This window comes from Nyctibius grandis, chromosome 9 (assembly GCF_013368605.1).
Source record: "Nyctibius grandis isolate bNycGra1 chromosome 9, bNycGra1.pri, whole genome shotgun sequence".
Lineage (NCBI taxonomy): Eukaryota > Metazoa > Chordata > Aves > Nyctibiiformes > Nyctibiidae > Nyctibius > Nyctibius grandis.
In genome coordinates, this window is record NC_090666.1 from 41,656,526 (window position 1) to 41,679,758 (window position 23,233).

At 47.0% G+C, this 23,233-nt stretch overlaps 1 protein-coding gene across 1 annotated transcript; it reads left to right on the plus strand.

The window, feature by feature from the left end:
- Positions 1 to 7,429: 7,429 nt before the first annotated feature.
- Positions 7,430 to 14,209, plus strand: LYPD6 (LY6/PLAUR domain containing 6). Its single transcript, XM_068407217.1, has 4 exons — positions 7,430 to 7,547; positions 9,350 to 9,448; positions 13,003 to 13,133; positions 14,006 to 14,209. Exons 1-4 carry the CDS (start codon positions 7,430 to 7,432, stop codon positions 14,207 to 14,209), a joined length of 552 nt encoding a protein of 183 aa, XP_068263318.1.
- Positions 14,210 to 23,233: the final 9,024 nt, after the last annotated feature.

Consider the following 23,233-nt stretch of genomic DNA (forward strand, 5'->3'; position numbering starts at 1 on the left):
TAATGTAACTAATTATGGAAATTTCTGCAAAGGGAGATTTCCTACAAAGTCTGTTGTAGTCCTTGCAGTGCACAAACCAGGTTTCGGATGCCACCTCTGACTTGGCTAGATGTGGACTCACGCAAACGTGAGCTACGTTTCTCTAGCTAGAGGAAAATGAGGATGAGGTACTTATCTAAAGGGTTGTTGCACAAGGCTCAGTTCGTTGTTCATTAAACTTTGTGTGGGTGCCAATAGCATATAGCTGGGAGCAAACAGCGCGAGTGGGCGAAGCATTAATATCTGTTCATTAATATCTCACTTATTGCGAGGAGTAGTATTGGTCCAATCCTGTTTACACTAATTTTGGTGGAAAAGCTCTTGTTTCTCATCTGCTCAAGTTCTGAATGAGTTCCTAATAATAAAATCTCCTTTCCACAATACCGTGTTGTCGGGGCTGATCTCTGAACTTACCCCAAAAGCTCGCTTTGGGTCGATGCCGAGCAGCCTGTGACTCGGTGCCTAATCTAGCGTGTCAAATGTGCGGGGTGATGTCCGAGCAGAACTGTCACAAATCGCTCTGGAGAGCCGAGGGGGAAGGCAGCAGCAGGGCAAAGACACAATGGTGCAGATTGATGTATGGTTTTATTAAAGCACAGTTTGTTGCATGACAGACAAGCGTTTCGTTTCACTCTTTAACGTCTTCATCGGTGTTTAATACAATAAGTTTCTTGTTGTCAATACTTTTGGTACAAAAAGCTGAACCTAGCCTTGCAGGAAAGTGCAAAAAACCCAAGTATTTTCATTTGAAGGTGCCCTTTTTGCCAATTAGATTTTGAGATGTCACTAAGCTGTTTTTTTTTAATTCGGCCCGAGCACGCTTGGTTAATTGGGTAGAACTCATTTTTGTAATCAGAAGGTTCTCTGCTTTGGTCTCTCCCCAATTATTCTGTGTAAGTCTCCCTTCACAGCCAGAGCTGTAATCCTGCCCGTTTGAAAATGACAGGTTTGTCTGGAGACCTATTTTCCACAAAATCCTACCAACCCTCTTGCAATTTTTTACGACTTGAAATATTTGTTGCTCTAGCACAAAAAACCCTATTCTGTGAGTTACTCAGGGCTGACCTTAGGCTAAGCAGTTGTTCCTTTGATCCTCTAAAAATACTAAGTTTGTGCTGATGATCCTCCTGGACTCTGGATTGTCCCAATTTTCTAAACTTAGTAAAAATGTAACCTTAAAAGCTCAGTGAGATCATCTCATCCTTTTAAAACTGCTGTATATATATATGCCAACCTGGTAGATAGACTAGAAAACTATTTTATTGAAGAGTTTCATGTCTTGGTTGCAGATTAGATCATTTACCAGCTCTCTCTTCTTAAGCATGGGATGTGTTCCCCTGGTTTGTTTGATTTCACTTGTCTTTCTTACTCTTTGGCTACATTTTCAGTTGGGAACATGATGTGAATTTTTTCCCTTTTTCCTAGCAGATGTGTTGCACAGTCATATTGTCAGTGCTTCCTTGTGTTTTAGCTGGAATGCTCTTGCTTATTGTGTTGAACATAAAAAGGAAAGATGGTCCAGGGCATCCCAGTTGCTGTTGCCATACCGAGCCTCACCCAGATTTAACTTACTGCATAGGCTCAGGACCTTGTTTTGCTTTTCCCTCAGAGAGGACCACCACCCTGCCCACTGCCAGCACTGTCTCATGGTGTGACCACCAACCCTGGACCAGCAGTCACAGCCTCCCTGCCCCAAAATGCCTTGCCTGGGTGCCCTGGGGCCGGTGCATGGAGCCTTGCACCTTCTTTTCTACGAGACTTTCACAAGGAGCAGTACACAACATGTGGTCCACACAAACAGCATCCCTGCCTGGAGAGCAGAGCCCTTTCAGTTGCCCCAGTGAACTGAAATGTTTATTTAGGAAATACTTTACCCTCCCTCTTCCCTTTTGTAGAGGGGCCTGGCTGCTGGAACTCGATGACTGGTTTTTTTGCTCCTTATTAGCAGGAAAATCCCAGGATTTCTCTGCTCACTCATGGTTTCCTTATCCTCTGTCGGCGTGGAGCCGGGCTGTCTGGGGGCTCCCTGCACATTGAGGTCAGCCCGTGAGCCGTTGGACACGGGGAGGGGCAAGCGCCGGCTTCCAAACTCCCCAAACTAAGCTGAATCCTGATCTTACACATCCCATTGAGTCCAGGGCTTGCTGCCTCCTTTGCATGCCATGCAAAAACCTGGGGAAGGTGTCTTGAAATGATTTATTAGATCATCTGTGTCCGTTTTGCTGCTAATTCAGAAGTGTTCATAGTCACAGCCTTGAATATTACATGTAATTTAAAAAACTAGTGGTGTCCCTGCACCACTGTGTGTTATATATGGTGGAGTGAAATGGGAATGAATTATGTCTAACTTTGAATATCTCTCCTTCTTAGTGTGACAATTAATGTGCATAACTTGTATTTTCTCATACGAACATCAGGGCCAGACTGATTTTTAAGCTTTTTTCCTGTCATTTATGCCAAATACTAAGTATCTGAAATACTCAAGTGAAATATATCTGTTTCTTCTCTCTTCTGTGTTCATCTGAAGCCGAACTATACTCTAGGGATGCATGAATAGAAGTGACATTTTACTAAAACTCATTAAAATATGAGGGGTTTGTACAGGACCTAAGAAAAGTCAAGCTTTTGCTAGTTGGACTGAAAATATAAATACAAGCTGAAAATAGAAGCAATGTGGGACTTCTAATATAGTCTTGAAATTGCATCTTGTTAAAGATTAAACTGCATGAGAGGGAACATACTGCACCCCCCTTCACTTCCACAGGACATGGGCTTTTAGCTCAATGAACTACAGGCTTTGTAATTAGCAGTAAGGTGATTAGATCGTTCACATTTCTGGGAGTAATTTGTGCACTAATTGTGTTTGATTAATTACTTTTGCTTACTGTAATTGAGGAGAGGTAGTGAACCCCTTTGCAAGAGCTCCTACGGGTTCCTTGGACAGAAGTTGCATGTGCTTCATATATCACTATATGTGCCATGGTCTAGTTGACGTGGTGGTGTCAGGGCAATGGTTGGACTCGATGATCCCAGAGGGCTCTTCCAACCTGATTGATTCTGTGATTCTGTGTTATCAGGAGTGTGACATACATCTAACCATTCCCAGGGCCAAACCACAAAGAAAATTCTCTAAATGGCAAGTGGAAAGAAGCTGGATTTGAAGGCAATTCAAATGAATCCCATTTTGTGTTCAAAACCTTTCTGACCCGTGTGGTAGGAACTAAAACGCAGGAAATAAACAGAATAGACCAAAAAAAAAAAAAAGAGGTTAAAAATTCAGCAGGATAGAGATGGAGGGAGAAAATTGCAGTTAGAGCTGGCGAAGTTGCAAATAGTCTCTGTGATTGCTCTGGGATCCTGCCCAGCTGGTAGATGGGAAACCTTCCATTGCAATTTGGATTTGTCTTTAGGCAGTGGTGACATTACAGGGCCAAGAGATTTGGGGTTTGGTTTTTGAAGCTGTAGAGAGGTACAAATGAATACATATATTACAGTGTCAGTAGCAGTTTTATGTGGACTGGAAGAAAGGCAGGAGGAAATGTCAAGAATAGTGAATTAACTCCTGCAGTTCTTGGGAAAGTCACGTTGGTGATGTGCGTAAGGAGGAACTACTGTTGGGTAGACTTTGCATCTAGGAAAAGATCTTCCAGCATTGTCACACTCCTTTGACTTGGTTTATCACTGATGAATAATCATTGTAACGTAGCAGAGGGATGGTCCAGCTGACCTTGCACAGTGGAAGTTGCTAGAGCAAGTTACTTGTGCTGTGGTTTCTGCAGTTTCTCACAGATGTTGCTGCTTTGGCACACTGTGCTTGATACTTTAGTGCTGATGTGTCTACTGCCTACTGAGAGGGAGCTTTTATTTGCTTTTGCTGTTTTATTTATGTGAAGGAAGTGTTGCTTTAGGGCACTCTGAGATGGAGGTTCTTCCAAGTGAAGGGATAAGAGAAAATGTCTTCAAGACAAAATGAGGTAGTAAGCTATAAAACTTGGAGATGGAGCCCAGACAGCGAGGAGGAGATGTAGGAGGAAGGTGGAGCCGAGGTGGCAGCAGAAGCATCAACCTTCTGTGAGACTGGACAACCTCCATCTGCATCAGATGTCCAGGAAGAGCAGGGCAGTGCTTCATCTCCCACAGGAGGGAGGTGGAGGGGCACTGAACACTGCAGCATGTGCCGTACTCCCACGAGGAGGAGAACCACAGAAGTGCCCACAAACCAGGAATTCCTTCATGCCTGAGAAGATTTGGTGTCTGACTTATTTTTTTTTTTTCTTCTGAAATGCTGCAACTTCTGCTGCAACCTTGCAGCTGGCAGCAGCCCAGCTTGTGGCCTTCAGTCAAGGCCAGCTAGCAGGTATCTACTGAGCTTGTGAGAGGGACAGGAGGGACAAATACATCCTCACAAATAACTGTCATCTCCGACAACGCATCTCCCCCAGACCCGGAGGTCTGCCGTGTGGCAGTGCCTCTCCTGGAGGGCTCCCTGCTCCTTCCTTGGAGGACGGGGACCTTCCATTGTCCCTGGTGCCGGTGACAGCTAGGACGAGATGTCACCGCCACCCTAATGAGACCTGACAAATGGGCAATTGGGCTGCTGCTTAGGGAATTTAATGGTTAATTTCCATAGCGGCGTGTCAGGGCAAAGGGCAGGAAGAAGTAATCCCGCTGCAGAGCGGGGCTGGGGATGCCTTTCCGTCTGAAAGGTGCTGGTGAAGCTGGAAAGATTGAGTTAACTCGGATTTCTGTGTCAGCGCCCAAGACCTTTCATAAACAGACTGTATGATCTAAATACCATGTGACTGTGTCCCCTAACCGCAGTCTGGTATCAAATTCAGAGCGGGCCATGCCATTTTCTGTTGGGCTGGTGCACGAGAGGCTGCGGCATCTGGAAAGGAGCCGAGTTAATTCAGAAGGAAAAATGCCTGCCCGCAACGAGCCTGTTGTGCGAGCAGTGCTTTAGCGCTGTAGGAGCTGATATCTCAGCAATAACTGCTTGAAAAAATATTTTTCTACAACGTTTGGTGGTTTTGGCTGAAAGCCACGAACTGCGAGGGGCTTGTGAGCAAAAAAAAAAAGCCTTCGTGCACTCGATGGAGCTTCTAAGGGCTTACAGGCTTCATGAAGAGAAGCCGTGTTTGCAGAAAAATATCATTTTGGATGATTTGGGGGGAAGAAGTGAACCAAAAATAATTTTTTGTCAAATTTCTGCAGGTTTTAAGACAGTGCATCCATATATATCCTTCCTTTAAAAACAAAAAAAAAAGTGATTACATTTTATTTTTATATGTGGGTGTAAAAACAGAGAGAAGGAATCTGCTGAACGGTAATTATTGAATATATTTGATTTTATTCAAAATAGTTTTTGATATTCTACACTCTGAAGTATCAGTATTACCTTAAACATCAACGAATATTTTCTCAATTGGATGTAGTGTATTTGTATATACTACTATTAGTATATTTGCATATACTACTATTTGTAATATATATGTATATTCAGGTAGTTGTAGACTGAAATAAGGTCACCTCTGAGAAGAGGTCTTTTCTTAAACCCCTCCAGAGATGGTTACTCCACCACCTCCCTGGGCAGCCCCTTCCAATGGCTAATGACCCTTGCTGAGAAGAAATGCTTCCTAATGTCCAACCTGAACCTCCCCTGGCCAAGCTTGAGGCTGTGTCCTCTTGTCCTATTGCTGGTTGCCTGGGAGAAGAGACCGACTCCCACTGCACTACAACCTCCCTTCAGGTAGTTGTAGACTGCACTAAGGTCACCTCTGAGCCTCCTCTTCTCCAGGCTAAACAACCCCAGCTCCCTCAGCTGTTCCTTGTAGGAACTCAAGCCATGAGGAACTCAAAAATGGGAATAGTCCTGAATCCATGCACGTACCCCGCTCCCTCACCGAGGTGGGCTCCAGCTGGCTTTGCTGGGGGCTCTTCCTCCAGACCCCACAGAGAGCCCCCGGTCCCATTTCTTTCATCTTTCACGTGGCTGGGAGAGGTTTGTTTTATTTCCTTTCTGCTTCTAATCAGGATTTCATTTTCCCCGTGCTGATACGTATCTGTGGAGTAAACCCAATGGAAATTGGCATTTCCCCCTTCGTAAGGTTAAAACAACAGAGTTTAATGCACCACGTTGTGCGTTATCTGTTTCCCCTCACTATTTTTATGGATTTCACGGTGTTTTAATAAAAGGGCTGTTATCAGATAAGAGCCAAGGATAACGACAGCCCCCCCGATGGCCATCGCACTGCTCGTCCTCTGTGGGTCTCTGCTGCGAGACAAACATTTGGAGGCAGAGGTGGAAGGTTACATCCCTGCCCCTGGAACATCTTTCCGGAAAAAAAACCACTAAATTATTTATTAAATAATAGCTACCACGCTTTCAAAGTTGCTTAGGAAATAATCTGGGTATTGCAGATCTCTTGGTCAGTCTGGGTGGAAAAACCACCCCAGCTCTGTGTGTGCTGGATGGATGCCAGGGGAAACCAGCGGCTCCTGCCTGGCTCGGCAGCCGCAGCCTCTCGGGGCTTCCCTGTCCCGCTCAGTTTTTGAGGTGCATTTTCATAATTTTAAGGAATTGTAATAATCTGAGCTGTGTATTTAACGATGGATTAGCGTTGTCTGTTCTTGGAGGGCTCCCTACAGCCTGGGCGCAGGGATTCAGATGCTCCTGAAAGCTGCTGGGTTTTGGGATGGCTTCAGGGATGGTACTGCAGCGGGTATTTGTTTCTGCTTAAATTAGTTCCCTTCATTCAGGGATGTGGCAAAAAGGCTCCTCACCTTTCCTGAGATATGTGGAAAGTAACGTGGAGCTTCTGGTTGGCTGAAAAGGTGCATTTTTGAAGGGTGTGAGCCTGTGTTGGAGTGTGGGTGTGGGAGACCCATCGCTGCTCCCCCAGGCATCCCAGTGGGTCTGCAGCTACCCTGTTTCCTTTCTTCCTGGTCTTGTTCTGCAATTTTCCAGTATTCTCTAAAACAAGCAGTTAAATCCCGTTGCCATGAAGCCTCTGATGATTTTTTTCAACGTCCTAATGAGGTTTTTGCAAACTAGTTGCTGATCAGCTAAATTATAAATGTTTACAAACCCAACGGCCCTTCCCCTCAGCTCCCGTTTGCAGCTCTCGGGCTGGGAGAGGGTTTGCCCAAGTCCTTTTCCCAGGCGGTGCCAGGGATGTCACTGAAGCCGAGCCAAAGTAACCACACCGCTGCCTGGCCTCGTGGGAGGGCATCCCAGGGTTCACGGGAGCACGATGGGTTTGGTGAGGTTGGGTTGCTGGGGCTGAGGTGGTGGCTGGGCTCCTCACAGGTTTGCTCTGCTCACCCTTGTTCTCTGCTATTGCCCAGGTGAGTTTTTTCGGCCGCTGCATGAGTACGGCTTCGCCCGGTGATGGCCTCGCAGCCCACGCCGGCGTGGGTCCTGCTGCTCGGTCTGCTGGCCGGCTGCCTGCCAGCCGTGCAGCCCAGGGACTTCACCGTGAAGGACATCGTCTACCTCCACCCTTCCAGTAAGCCACCTTTGCGCCGGCTGCAAAGCCACGGGCGGCCGCGGTGTGGGGGTAAGGGTAGGGGGCAATGTGAGTTAAGGCAGCAGAAACATCAAGGTTGAGCTGAGAGCTGAGCAAAGATCACAGAATCAATCAGGTTGGAAGAGCCCTCTGGGATCATTGGGTCCAACCATTGCCCTGACACCACTATGACAACTAGACCAGGGCACTAAGTGCCATGTCCAGGCTTTTCTTAAACCCCTCCAGAGATGGTGACTCCACCACCTCCCTGGGCAGCCCCTTCCAACGGCTAATGACCCTTGCTGAGAAGAAATGCTTCCTAATGTCCAACCTGACCCTCCCCTGGTGAAGCTTGAGGCTGTGTCCTCTTGTCCTCTTGCTAGTTGCCTGGGAGAAGAGGCCGACTTAAAGATTAAACATACATCACCAGTAGTCATAAAATTAGTTGATATAAAACTAGACCATTGCTTCCCAAAGGAACTAAAGGCCAGCTAGGCTTACAGGCAGCTGCTGAGCGTGTCAGGGGATTTTTGTTTGCTATTTTCTGCTCCTCTATAATCTCTCTGGCCATGAGACCAAGCCCCGTGGCCACATGCTTTCCCCAAGCACTTCGATAGCTGCGAGCAAGAGCCAAACGTGACAATTAGCAGCTGTGGCACCAACTGCTCCTGACCTTATTTCAGTAACTCCCTGAAGCGATGCTATAGCAAAGTTATGCATCTTCAGATCTTCCACGGGCTCTCCTTTCACTAGTCTGCTCACTTTATCAGACACAAGCTCATTTAATCTAGAAGAAGAGAGCACTTGCGGAGCTGTACCTGCCATCTGTTCCCAGAGAAAACTCACCACCTTTAGGAATTTGGCTGAAAGATTTATATTCTGTACAAGCAAGATGAAATTCCTGTTTCATGCTGTAACCATGACCTGCTAGAGGTCAAGGGTAAGAGGGGTGAATTTAATTAGTGCTGTTGCATTGTCCCACCCCAAGCTGTTCCTTGAGGGCAGCACCAGCCCCACCAGAGATGCTCCCAGGTGACTCCTGGCCCTTACCCAGAGAAGCCTGGGGAAACATGCAGTGAACACCTCTTGCTTCACCTCTCCTACCCCAATGGGGTCTGGCCCAGAGCTGGTGGGCAAGGGGAGGAGGTGAAGAGGAGGGAGAGGTGAGACCTATGGAGGTTCAGCTTACTTTGCCCCATGGAGATAAACATGACCTGTTCACTATTTGGCTTCTGAGAAGGTGGCAGCATCTTGAAGATGTATTGATTGTGCTATAGAAGCCCTGCCAGGAGACCACTTAAGAAGTTTGGCGAGATAAATTAGGATGGAGTCTGCTGTTAAAAACCGGAGGTTCAGCAAGTGGATTTTTCTTTCCTTTGAGGGACATCAGCCTGCCTTCAAAAGGGGTAGCTCGTTCCCTCAGTGGGACAGTTTCCAGAAGTGTTTTAATCCACCTGATATTTTGTTATCAGCATTGATAAAGTAGGGGTGTTGGACGGGAGCTCTGATATCAGGAGAGCGAGTACTCCTTGCTCGTATTAACTCCCTTTGAAGTTAGCAGCAGGCACTTTTACGAGGTAAACACAGCTGAACTGAGTCCTTATTGTATCTGTACGTGCCTTTCCTGCCTTGCTATTGATGATAGGATTTTTACAAATCAGGACCAACTTGTGATGAAGTTGACAGGTACGCTTGTAGAAAGATATGTCTCAAGAGAACAAACGTTGCTGTGTGGCTCTGAAAAGCAGAGTAGAAGCGGATTAACTGGCTCATTTTAACTGCGTGTTGTCTGTTCCTTTCAGCCACGCCGTATCCCCGTGGATTTAAGTGTTTCACCTGCGAAAAGGCAGCAGATAATTACGAATGCAACCGATGGGCTCCGGATGTCTATTGTCCAAGAGGTAACCAGCCGCATGCTGGCGTTTAATTTAAACCCACCTTACAACAACCGCTCGCTGTCCCCGCCGCAGGACAGCACTGAGCCCCCATTATTCCTCGAGCGTACTCGGATGCTGGTGATTGCTGCTCCTGCTTGTAAGCCTCCTCAACAAGAAAGATGTGTAAGCGATACGAGTAATCCTTTAAGCTTTTCTCTCTCTTTGCGGTGGATGAAGTTTAGGACTTTCATCTACTTCTCTACCTCATCTGGAAATTAAATCAGGCTGACGTTTATTTAAGGGTTGTATTTCTCTTACTGGTGAGTACGGGACTGGTTCTTGCTTTGTTTGCTCCCCTCCCCTATGGCACAAGCCCACGTTTCAGGGCAGCCGAGATGGCTTCTTTTTGGCTGGCAACAAGATATTTTCAGTATTTTGGGCTCGTAACTCCCATCAGTCTGAAGTTGGGAACATCTCAGAAAGGGCTTTGGGATACAGGCACCCAACTATCAGAGCCCAGGTATCAGTGAGATCCCCAGATCTCCTCCTCCCTTACTGCTTCTCTTTTGGAGACACTCAAAGGCATTAAGATTGTCCACAGCCCCTGATGGAGCCTGTTTTGTTGGGTTGGACACGGGCTGTGTCCTCACCGGCGTGGGACCCACGTGCGGGCAGAGGGATGCAGCCGGGGCTCGCTGCTCCCCTTGTGCTTTCTCTGGGCTCGGCAGCCCTGTTCAGCATCTACCCAGGATGTCTGTTGTGGGACATTACAAAAGCCCTCAGAAAATATTTATTTTGGAAGGAGAAAGACAGTGACCTGCACTGCAGGGACGAGCCAGCTGTGTTTGCAGCCTGTGTCAGAGCGCGTTATCTGTCCGAGAATTTATTTCCTTTGAGCTGAAATCAGCACGACATCAACAACAATAAAAGAGATCAGGCTGGCTGGCACCAGATGAGACCAATATTCATGGACACTCCCTGTTTTGACAGGAGTAGGTGGTGTGTAAATGACTACCCATAGACCACTGTGCAAGGAGACCTTCAAGGTTTGCCTTTAGTAACAACCGGCAGAAATGGCTTGACCAAAAAAAATGCTAATTTGGAAAGTGAGTTTAGTACTTAATGGAGGGGAAGACCATGCTGTGGTGTGTCTGTAACTCACCAGCTGTGTTCATCCAGACCAGAGCAGCTGGTTACGGTCACCAGCCCTCCTGCCTGCTGGTACCAATACCCGCTGTATGTTCGTGAAGTACGGATGGAGTTTTAGCCATGAGAAGGGGCTGGCTGGAAATCACAGAATCAACCAGGTTGGAAGAGCCCTCTGGGATCATCGAGTCCAACCATTGCCCTGACACCACCATGGCAACTAGACCAGGGCACTAAGTGCCATGTCCAGTCTTTTCTTAAACCCCTCCAGAGATGGTGACTCCACCACCTCCCTGGGCAGCCCCTTCCAATGGCTAATGACCCTTGCTGAGAAGAAATGCTTCCTAATGTCCAACCTGAACCTCCCTGGCGAAGCTTGAGGCTGTGTCCTCTTGTCCTATCGCTAGTTGTTGCTCCCCACCCTGCAGAAATCAGCCGTTGGCTTCAGGATGCCTCATCACCGACGGTATTTGTTGGCATCTCTTAGTTTTATATCCAATATACTCCACATCGAAAAGCTTTTTGTAAGGCAGCTTTTTTCTTTGTTGCTTTAACTTTCAAATGTAATTTTGAGTGTGTGTAAGGAAGCCACAGAAATGCAAGCTCAGGTCTGAGGCGTGAGTCCAGGCGTGCTCTGGGGACCGGGGTTATCTGCTCAGGTCCCCTTACCTCTGGGGGTCAGAGGGGTGCGCCTACAGTGTGGCCTCCCTCGCTGCAGTGATCTGCACCCTCTTGGTTTGCTCGGGTTAAGTGGTGGGGGAAAATGAGAAAACTCCATCCTGCTGTTGTTATTTTTTTTATTAAAACCAAGCAAACCAAAATATTTTCATTAACTGTAATGTAGGGCTTAAAGGGAACCTCATTTTGTGTATAATAAAATTCACTGTAATGGAAAGTAAATCCATGAATCCTTGTAGTGAACAGAGATTAGAAAAAGCCTTTCCTAGAAGGCAGGCCTCCTGCTGTGCATTAACCCTGTTTTCTGTTATTTGTTAGCTTCAGCTCAAGCAGAAACTGTGTTAGTGATCTAATTTGTATGGAAATGCTGCACTCAAAACACTCCCAGTACTCTCTTTTTGGACGGCTTGTGGGCGGGCTGACAAGTCATGAAAGGGATGATGGCCACGACCACCGAGGTGATGTTCCAGTGCGGTTAGAGGCTGTGGTTTGGGAAGCGGCTTCTCAAAAGCCAACATATGATTCTGGGCCCTTCAAAATACCAGATTCAGTGTTTCCCTACCCAGTTTAAAGCTGAAAGGTCCAGTTTCTCCTATTGGAGACACGTTCCAGCCTTGCTGGGTCTCAACACGTGGGGCTGGTTTGCCTACGTTTAGCCTGGATGTTGGTCTGCACCATGACTTCTGGTTTCGGTAGCTTGTTTCTTCATTCCTGCTCCCTTTAGGGGTACAGAAGGGTGCCCATGAGGTGGACCCCATGGAGAACGTGTGTTTTAGCTGTTGGGTGATGCTGCTGTAGGTCAGTGTCACTCCTGGCAGGTTGAGACTGAGGCAATCTGTTGTTTAATGGCTGAGGGAGCTGGGGGTGTTTAGCCTGGAGAAGAGGAGGCTCAGAGGTGACCTTCTTGCAGTCTACAACTACCTGAAGGGAGGTTGTAGTGGAGTGGGAGTCAGGCTCTTCTCCCAGGCAACTAGTGATAGGACAAGAGGCCATCTCGCTCGGCTGCTGCCGAATGCCCAAACCATGCGAAGTATGCAGGGCTTTGCCATGAGAGACAGGGGCTGAACAGGAATGTTGCCTTTAAATTAATTACACTCCTTTTCCCCCCCTGTGAAAGCAACAATTTTTATTAATAATGAAGTTGATTAACAAGAAGCAAGGTATAATTTAGAGCGGAACTATATAATGGCATGTTTCCGGTGTTGAAAATAGAGTGTTTTCATGTTGGAGTGCTAGGAAGGGGAACAACACCTTCAGCTTCCCTCTGATGACTAAAGCATGAAATAAACCCAAATTCCTTTATGCCTGAGGGCAACCACAGCATTTGTCAGTCATCCTGCTTTGAATTTTATGTGTGTTTTACAAGTGCCACTAGAAAAACAGCTTAAAAAAGGAGGAGGGAGGAGGAGGAGGATGGTCTCCCTTGGGGATGAGGGAGCCCACAGGAGAAAAGTGCAGCAGATCACAGAATCAATCAGGTTGGAAGAGACCTCTGGGATCTTCGAGTCCAACCATTGCCCTGACACCACCATGGCAACTAGACCATGGCACTAAGTGCCATGTCCAGTCTTTTCTTAAACACCTCCAGAGATGGTGACATTTTTGTATTGCAATAAATACATCAAAATTATCTTTTTTTTTTAAATCTCAAGATTTGAAAAAAAATCTAAGACTTCTTTCCTATTTCTTCCTATTTGCAGACTATCACAAAACTTGAATTTGACAGATAAACACATTTTTTTCTGTCTTCCTAGGTACAAGATACTGCTTTAGCCAACATACGATGAAAGTTACTGGGGAGAGTGTATCTGTCACCAAACGCTGTGTACCATTAGAGGACTGTCTGTCTACAGGATGCTCATATGTAAAGCATGAAGAATACAAGGTATAGGGCAAAAATTGCCTTTTTTTCATATGAAAATTGGGCAGAATCCTTCAAACATTTATTATAAAGATTTTTCTGAAGGTCAATAGTTGACTTTTTTGAACCTCAACAGGTTAAAATGAAAGAGCTTTCTGAGCCACCAGAAACGCTGCAGCCCCATCTCTGCCTTGCACATAATTTTATGCTCTCTTGTCTTGGGTTAGTCTTGTTGCTCTACACCTGTGTGCTCTGGCTGGGTGCTGTCACTGGCCCTTCCTGGCCCTGGGAAGGCAGAGCTGTGTGTCCTCGTGGGCTGACACAGGGATTGTCTATCACTCTGGTGCCTCAGTACTAGATGACATGTGACAAACCCCCCCCTATATGAATAAATGTCGATTTCTTTGAGTTCTGGCTTGTGACCTCTACTTAGAATCACAGACTGGTTGGGGTTGGAAGGGACCTTAAAGCCCATCCAGTTCCAGCCCCCTGCCACGGGCAGAGACACCTTCCACCAGACAAGATTGCTCCAAGCCCTATCCAACCTGGCCTTGAACACTGCCAGGGAAGGGGCAGCACAGCTTCTCTGGGCAACCTGGGCCAGGGTCTCACCACCCTCACAGCAAAGAATTTCTTCCTACTTCAGCCAAACAACACTGGTTTTTATCATTTTACTGAAAAGAAAATAAGCTCTTCAAAAAGTATGTGTCCTCCTTGCACCAGCCAACGTGCTGTTCCTGTACAGGTGAAATTGTTCTTCAAGTAGATGGATTTAAAAAAAAAGTAAGGGGGGGGGGAATAAGACTGGCCACTGTGCTCCTTTGCAAATGTCTCATTCTTTATCCAGTGATATTGGTATTTTTCAAATAACCAAGTTATAACGTGATTTCTTCCAGATCTGCACCTCCTGCTGCGAAGGAAGCATCTGCAACTTGCCCCTCCCGAAGAACGCGACAGACGCCGTGTTCACAACCCTGTCCCCCCTCAACAAAACGCAGCGGCTCTCGCATCCCGTCCTGCTCACGACGGCGTGTCTGTGGCTGGGGCTGATGTCGCAGCGCTGGGTCCCGCTGCCACGTGTGGTGGGGTCGGGCAGCTGAGCCGGGTGACGGCGTCTGCAGGGATGCTCAACCTCTCCCCACGGAGCCTGCGCTTTGGAGTTGTCTTTGAAAGACGGGTTCTCCTCCTTATTTTTTTGTTAACGATGAACTGGTGAGCCTGGGATGTAGATGTATTCGAAGGGGGTAAAACCATCTCGTGTTTCTCAGCTGTTTTCTGAAGAAACTCATGGAAATGTTCCCAGAATCCATGGCCGAAACTGATACATGCACTTTTCTTAATCCCTGTCTTTTCTCCATGAAGAAATGTTATTTAAAAGTAACTATATCACTGCCAGCTGCTATTATTGCTTACCCATTTGAAACTTTTTTGTTATAATTAGTCACAGCACTAACTGGTGTCATTAACCTGTTTGGAGAACATACGATAAATAACATATAGCCAGTACATCTTCGCAGTCCCCTGCTCCTCTCGGAGAGGGCAGGAGTTCGTAGCAAGGCAGCAGGAGCTGGAAGGGATGAGGTCAAAGGAGCAGCAGCAGCTTGGATCAGGCCAGCGTCGCACGCAGATGCTTCCTCCGAGGTTGTCCACCAGCAGCATGAAGAACTACCTCTTGTAACAACACCAGGATGTGCAGAAAATCACTTTGGTTTATAAAGCAAACCAGAGAAACTCTAAAAACTCTTTCCTGAGTTCCTGGAGCGTGGTTAGAGGGGAGGTGGGTGTGCAGTCCCTGACCCTCAGTTGCGAGGAGGAAGGCGTATGGAGAGCTGGTGGGTGTCCAGGTTGAGATGCTGGTGCCTACCGAGCCGATGGGTTCCTGCTGGTTGGGGGCTTTACACGTTCTCACATTTTGGCACCCAGTCCTACAGCACGAGAGAGAGGGCTGATCCTGAAGAGCTGCTGTTATTTTATTTAATGCTATGGAGTATGGACTACTACTAGCTACAGCTGTATTTTGGTGACTTGTGTTGCTTGGCTTGCTCGGAAATCACGTATGCAATATTTATTTTTGTATGTTGAGTAGGGTCTAAAGTGTTTAAAAGATTCTTGATACCGATATTGCCAGGCAAAATGGTTGTTTTGCAAGTGGGTAAGCCTATAATATATAAATTATCATAAATATATATATATAATGTTGAAAAAGAATCAGCTTTGTTTTGCAAAGTCAGTAATAAAAGAAGGGAGTCCATGGACTTGCTTAAAGTTAAACCAAACTTTAAAAAGAACCAAAAAAAACCAAACAACCAAAAACGTTGTAGTCATAAACTGTTCTTTTATGAGCTAATTTTTGGCTCCTCATGCTCCAAGGTAAGTTGTGCTTTATCAAGCTGCAGGATGCTTATGCTCTGCAGTGCTTTTGGTGAGTTATACAGTGAAAGGCAGAGGAAGGTGAGCCAACGTTGGCCTCCAAACGCTTTGTCACCACCTCCAGTGCTTTGGAAGGGCTCCTGGAGGGTACCAGCAAGCCCCCACCTAGGAGCATCTGTGGTGGATACCATTAATAGCTGGAAAACTGCAGATCTGAGCACGCAAGGTGCTGCCATAGGATTTGTGGCCTTTGGACTGAACTCTGCTTGAATCCAGGGAGTTGTACGGGAGGAGAAGGAGACCCAAGAGCAGCACTTGCTCCCGGTTTACTTTCAGGTGGTTTCTCTGGGGAAGGAGAGCACGGGGGATCCTTTGTGTGTTTTGCTGAGTGATGTGTTTTTGAAATTGTATATGTACTTAATTGTGAAAATTGAACTCCAAACGCTGTTTCTTTCCTCTTTTTAACTTTTATATAAAACTAACAGTGTTGAGGGGAGGCTAAGTGACCTCACTGCCAGACAAACCTGCCTTTTGACGTCCTTCCAGTTCTCCTGTGACTTGCTCACAGATCACTAGTATTAAGAGGGTGGGTGCAATCTGTTATTTTATAAGTTAGTCCTATCTCTAGTAGACCCTAAAAAAAAAATCAGCCCTGCAGTCTTTCTAAAGCCTGTCCCCCTCCTCTGCAAGCTCCCTCGAGCAGAGCTGTGCAAGGTACTTATGGGCTGGGGGAGAATGAGGTGGAGGAGGGGGGTTACGACTTCTCCAACAGCAATTTAAGTATTTATTTATTATTATCCTGCAAAACAGAACAGTTAAGTCTGGAAGGACCTCGCACAGGGGTTCAGCTACTCTTCTGGGGCAGGGGTTAAACATTGGCTGAGTGTCGGAGCAGGGCCAGCTCCAGGACACACACTTTGAGAAGATGTGGTGGAAAGCCAGCACGCTGCGGACGCGTGGGAAATCTGGGATTACTCACTTATCTGTTCAGCCAAGGTGGGCTCGAGGCTTGGGCCATCCTGCACGTGGCCAGCAGTAGCACCTTCTGGGGAGCTCCATGCTGTCTCAGGGCTCACACGCTGGTGGTGGCAGCTCAGCTGGACGTTTTAAGGATTTATATTTTTATTTTGGGCCTTGCTAAACACATGGATTTAGGAATCGGGCACTAAGCTACCTAACCAGCAGCAAGAAGCAGATGTTACCTCTTGGCTGCCTTGGTCAACAGCTTACAGTTGGGTTTCTGCTATTGTCTTCTGGCTTCTCTGCATGTTGTCTCCTCTATTTCCCATCCATTTTGCAGTTCTATCGTTATTTAACTGAACTCACCCAGCCTAAGCTGTGGTACAGTAACTCTGAGCTAGACCTGTACAACCTCATGGGCTGATTTCTTCATGAATGACCAGATTTCTTCACAAGAAGCTGTTGGACTTTTAGGACCACGTCCACCACGCGTGGTACCTGCAGCGAGATGCAGTGGGCTCCAGACAGCCACGGTTCCTGGGCTGGTCCCTCTCCCTCACCGCTGTGCCACAGTTGTGCCCTTCAAAAGGGACCTGAGCACTGTCCAACTGAGCTGTGACCTGTGGTACGAGGATTATGGACGCTGATTTAAGGTGCCTGAGAGCAGGCAGGGAACCTGCACGGGATCCTCCCGCTGTGCCCCCGTATTTATTTTTAGGCTCTATATATGTGATATCCCTTTTAAATGGCTAAATTTTTAACTCTTGTAAATGCTGTACATTTGTATAAATAAAAGGTTTAAATATTCAGAGGATGTGTGAGGTGTCTTGAGAATGATGTACAATTGCCTTCCCCAGCCCTGCTCATCAATGCTGGGACACTGCTGTCTGCTCCCCCGTCCTCTTCTTTCCCTGATGTCATATTAGCAAAAAAGACAAGAGCTGTATTTAGAGCAGAATCAATCAGGTTGGAAGAGCCCTCTGGGATCATCGAGTCCAACCATTGCCCTGACACCACCATGGCAACTAGACCATGGCACTAAGTGCCATGTCCAGTCTTTTCTTAAACCCCTCCAGAGATGCTGACTCCACCACCTCCCTGGGCAGCCCCTTCCAATGCCTAATGACCCTTGCTGAGAAGAAATGCTTCCTAATGTCCAACCTGAACCTCCCCTGGCAAAGCTTGAGGCTGTGTCCTCTTGTCCTATCGCTAGTTGCCTGGGAGAAGAGGCCGACTCCCACTGCGCTACAACCTCCCTTCAGGTAGTTGTAGACTGCACTAAGGTCACCTCTGAGCCTCCTCTTCTCCAGGCTAAACACCCCCAGCTCCCTCAGCCATTCCTCATAGGTCATGCCCTCCAGACCCTTCACCAGCTTGGTCCCCCTCCTCTGGACTCGCTCCAACACCTCAACATCTTTCTTTTTTTTGCATTTTGTTTTAACTCCCCCTGTAGCTACTGAATCTTCCCCATGGTTTCCTCCTATTGAGCTCCCATGGTTATTTGTTGCAAATTGGTTTATATTGGGCATTTAAATAAAATACATCTGAGGAGGTTGCTGTTTAGTTATCCCGGTTCAAGAGGTGCCTCTGGAAACACCAGTCCCTGCTCAGGGACAAGGTGACCCTCGGGGCACACAGCCTTGCAGCACTGCTCTAGCTCATTGCTTGAATTACCAATTTTCACCTTCACCCGCTTCCTCGGGCACATCATCAAGCAGCCCAGCACAGCCTTCATGCAAAGCCCACCTAGCACCAAGGCAGCCAAAGCAGTGCTGAACATCCTGACTGTGGTACCTGTAATGCCTAACACTGTTTTTTTATTTTTTTTTGAGACCCAAGAACCTCCTCCACTGCCAGCCAAAACCCAGCACAGTCCCACAGAATCCAGTCTGGCAGGGCAAAGCTTTGAGAGCATTTCCCCCACTTAGGTGCAAGCAACTAGCAACTGTGATGCCCCAAGTATCTCACGAAGGCCTGGAGGTTCCCATATATTCCCGGTCAAGGCTGCATCACTACGTGCGCCTTCCACCAAGAAACTGCCAACAATTCAGCTCTGAGTCTGGCAAATGGTATCACTGTACCTATATGTAGCCGGTGGGAAAGCAAATGGAAGATGTACTTAAAATAGTAGATATATTATGGACTCAATGACACACAGAAGTTAACTCTCATGATCTGAAGGTGCAAACCTTGGAAACGGCAATGCCCAACGTGGCATCAATTCAGACTTTAAAAACCAAGATGGGAACCAACCCTCAGGATCACAGTCCCTGTGCACTCCACAGCATTACAATTCCAGATGCATGTCAAAGGGGGCTTCCAAGGTTTGGTTCATCGTGCTAATACATGCTTTACAATGCCAACCTCATGACTGGGTTCTTGTACCAATGTCTGCTCATCTCTGAGTGGGATATTTTGTTAATCCCAAAGTCCACTTAGGCTCCTCCTTAGCCAACCATCAGCCACCCCATTGCCTAGGCTGATCTAACAACTTCATTCCTTTAGCATTGGCATTATACATCTGAAAGCATTTTAAATATATTTCAACTTCCATGTATTTATGGATTTTAAGGTTTCCTATCCCTTTTTTAAGATTTCATCAGGTTTTAGACACATAACATTATTACACATTTCATCACACAGAGCTCAACCCTACAAGTCTTTAAAAAAATAGTAGGATATCTTCAACATGATGGAGCCCATCCACAATACAGGCAAACAAACACAACAAAGGGCTGATGATACTGGAAAAACAAAGTGATCTCAAGCTGTCAAAAAAACCTCCCAGAGGTTTTTATGCTGAGAACAGCACCCTGAAAGAGCCAGCTTTACTGATGTTTATAAACACTTCACTGCTCCCCAGTGTAAAATTTAAATAGCTTTTAGTTGTGCTGCAGCTGTAACTATTTTAAAGGAATAACTTGCTCAGGGTTTTCCTGTAAAAATGTAAATCATCCTCCTGCTGCGAGGCTGTGCCATGCAGTGCTGTACCTAGCCAGCCAAAGAGCTGCCCCTAAAGCCCATGGAACAGAAAGAGGTGGGGTGGATTTTGCTGACGCCGTAGCTGATCACCTGGGACAGGTATTTCTTACTGCTCACGCTCAACTTACGCCTTATCAACCTAAGCACAAGGTAGGGTGCAACACATGCGCCCATACATGGCTTTTTCACAACTAAAATGATGGGTTGTCACCTGAAAACATCCCCTTAACCACAATTTTGAGTTTTCTCCAGGGGATGGATGGAGATATATATATAGATATATATATATTTTCCACCAAGTTCATCTCCCAGCATTTTCCACTAGTCGTCACTTAGTCTCTACAGGATATCACTGTGTCTCTTTTAGAACCAAACCCCTCCCCAACATCCAGCCCTCAGACTACATTTTATTTTCTTAAAGCTTTTCCAACCTGCCAGACACTGCCATTTTAGCAGTAGGGATTACTTTCTCGGTGAAGCATAACACCCAGCTGCATGAAATTTCAGTCTCCTAATCCTGTTAGGTTTCCCCTGTCAGACTCCACGCCGATGAGACCTTTGTGTTTGTGCAGCTCCTGAAATAGCAGCCTAAGCCTTACTAAAAAAAAAAATATTAAAGCAAGAATTGCCATTGCCAAGGTGAAGGGCTACTATTTTAAAGGCACCGCAGCAGCCCGTGGGAGATAAAAGCCACAGTCAGTTTGCAACTATTATTTAGTCCTGGTTTTTATGTGGCTTTCAGGTTTGGGTGGTGGGCTCAAAGCTCCACCACCTGCCTTTGGCTTTAGTCAGGTAAGACTGGATTCTTTCCTTTATGGACGATGGCAGGGTATTTGTCAGGAGGAAAAAAAAAACCCAGCTAGTTCTTGGCCTCGCTGTGGGTGTTAGTGTGTAGCAGAAAACCTCATTCATTAGGGTCTGGAGGGTCTGACCTATGAGGAACGGCTGAGGGAGCTGGGGGTGTTTAGCCTGGAGAAGAGGAGGCTCAGGGGTGACCTTCTTGCAGTCTACAACTACCTGAAGGGAGGTTGTAGCGGAGTGGGAGTCGGCCTCTTCTCCCAGGCAACCAGCGATAGGACAAGAGGACACAGCCTCAAGCTTGGCCAGGGAAGGTTCAGGTTGGACATTAGGAAGCATTTCTTCTCAGCAAGGGTCATTAGCCATTGGAAGGGGCTGCCCAGGGAGGTGGTGGAGTCACCATCTCTGGAGGGGTTTAAGAAAAGCCTGGACATGGCACTTAGTGCCCTGGTCTAGTTGCCATGGTGGTGTCAGGGCAATAGTTGGACTCGATGATCCCAGAGGGCTCTTCCAACCTGATTGATTCTGTGATTACACTAGAAATTTGGCAATAATAGATGCTTTTTCAGTTGAATTGGAGATACAGGTTTACAGAACCAATTTTTTTCAAGGGGTAGGCAGGAGCAGGGTTGGAAGGGGTTCATTTTATGGACATTGTGCTCATTGACAGCTCAGCGTTTTTTCAGACTCCCAGATTTCCTATGCGGCCCCGCAGGGACCTGACAGCCTCCTGAGGCCCCTTCCGACACCAAATACTCAGCAAGTCTGCAGCAAGACTTCAGCATCAGACCCAATGGAAAACCTGAATGACAACAAAAGGCTGGCAGATAGAGGACATACCCTACGATTGCCCGCATGGCATACCTGTTAACCGGGTCTATGAGGTTTGTTACCCCTCTGTCTATAAGTACCAAGCTTTCATAAATAACAGGATGGAGTTAAATGCCTGGGTTTCCTTTGATTCCCACTCTAATTCCTGTCTGTAAGAATTACTAATATTATTTTCTACCCTTTGTCTCTAAATTCTGAACTTTTCTATCTTCCTTCTCTCTCCCAGACTCCAAAGTACCAAGTCAGCAACGATCCTGCCCTCTCCCTCACACACTAGTTTTCTTTTCCACACCTCTACACAAATATATTCCTGCACCTCTGGGGCTTCTCATCTTCCTATTCATCACCAACCTCTGTTTTTCGATATTCTTTAAATTTTATGTGCTTCTGGATTTAAAACACACTTGCCACACAACACTCCTCCTTGGAGGGAGCAAAGCTCACTGGACAAAATAAAAGAGAAATATATCTTAACTCCTGCAAGTAATCAAAGCAGTCCTGGAAAATAACTAACCACATTTATCTTGAGCTCATCAGCTCCACTCCAGCATTTCAGTTCTACTCAAATTAGTAAATAACTTGGTTCAAGATGTTTCAAGTTCTGTTTTTTTTTAAGACACCACTATGGCTCTGGGGCTGAGCAGCAGCCATGTGGTCCCTGCAGCAAAGTCAGTCCTTGGGAAACCCCAGCTGGTACAAAACCACCCAAGTATTTTTAGCAACACGTCTTGAGGCTCTTTTTCTCCTGTCACCACATCAGCTTCTCAGCAAAGATGCCATCAGATGTCACACTTGGGTCTCCTTCCTCAAACTACTGCTCAGAGGGAGAGCAAGAGATTTGCAGCCGTCTGCAGGAATTCAAGCAACCACGTTGGAGTGCCCTTCTCCTGAGCCCCATCATCCTCCACCCAAGAATGAGCCCAGATAAAGCCCCTCCAAAACCTGTAGGATATTTATAGGGTCTTCACTGCCCCAAGATCCAAGTCACACAGCAATTTAAATTATTTTCACAGTGTTCAGAGCTGAAAGGCCGAGAGCATCTCACAGACACAACTTACCCACGTTGAGGCAACACAACATCGATCAAATCGTCTCCGAAGAGGCAGGATTAGCTCAGCAGCTCGGTGAAGGAGGCTCCAAGGCAGGGCCATGCTGCAGGACAAGCTGGGCAGGGCTGGGGGGAACCAGCTGCAGCACGTCGAGCCCCGATTACCCACCTGCTGAAAACCTGCCCCTTCCGTAACCAGCCGGCCAGGGAGGGGGGCTCTGTTTAACTGGAGAATGGGGTTGGTTTGGTGTCTTGCAGCAAACCTAGCTTTGCTGGGCACTTGCTGGAATTTGCTATTTTAAGAGGGTTTGTGTTTGAGTGTAGTTTAGGATGCAATCATGAGCAAACGATTCAGTGTCAGTCACCTGGTTAAGGCACACGTTGGTGTACACACCCTAAGGTTAAACCCTGCTTGTTCACAGGGCACAGAAAACCCTCACACAGCAAAAATCGAATCATAGAATAGAATCACAGAATGGTTTGGGTTGGAAGGGACCTTAAAGACCATCCAGTTCCAACCCCCCTGCCATGGGCAGGGACACCTTCCACCAGACCAGGTTGCTCCAAGCCCCATCCAACCTGGCCTTCAACACTGCCAGGGAGGGGGCAGCCAGAGCTTCTCGGGGCAACCTGGGCCAGTGTCTCACCACCCTCACAGGAAAGAATTTCTTCCTGATATCTCATCTCAATCTCCCCTCTTTCAGTTTAAAACCGTCCCCCCTCATCCCGTCACTCCATGCCCTTGTAAAAAGTCCCTCTCCAGCTTTCCTGTAGCCCCTTCAGGTACTGGAAGGTGCTAGAAGGTCTCCCTGGAGCCTTCTCTTCTCCAGGCTGAACAGCCCCAGCTCTCTCAGCCTGTCTCCATAGCAGAGGGGCTCCAGCCCTCTGAGCATCTCCATGGCCTCCTCTGGACTCGCTCCAACAGCTCCATGTCCTTCTTACGTTGGGGCCCCAGGGGCAGATGCAGCACTGCAGGAGGGGTCTCATGAGAGTGGAGTAACGGGTCAGAAAAATAAAAAAAATAACCTTTGCATGTCCAAAACAGACCTAAACGGTATATATCATCAACGCTGCATGCGTCCCCTGGCAAAGATCTGCTCCTGACAAAGAGGGCTGTCAGATGCCGTTATTCCCC

Bases quoted from the DNA above. Each gene is read 5' to 3' on its own strand.
- LYPD6 (XM_068407217.1), top strand. From the start codon at position 7,430: ATGGCCTCGCAGCCCACGCCGGCGTGGGTCCTGCTGCTCGGTCTGCTG. The intron at 7,548-9,349 runs GTAAGCCACCTT...TGTTCCTTTCAG, and splicing joins CGTCTACCTCCACCCTTCCA to CCACGCCGTATCCCCGTGGA. The intron at 9,449-13,002 runs GTAACCAGCCGC...CTGTCTTCCTAG, and splicing joins GGATGTCTATTGTCCAAGAG to GTACAAGATACTGCTTTAGC.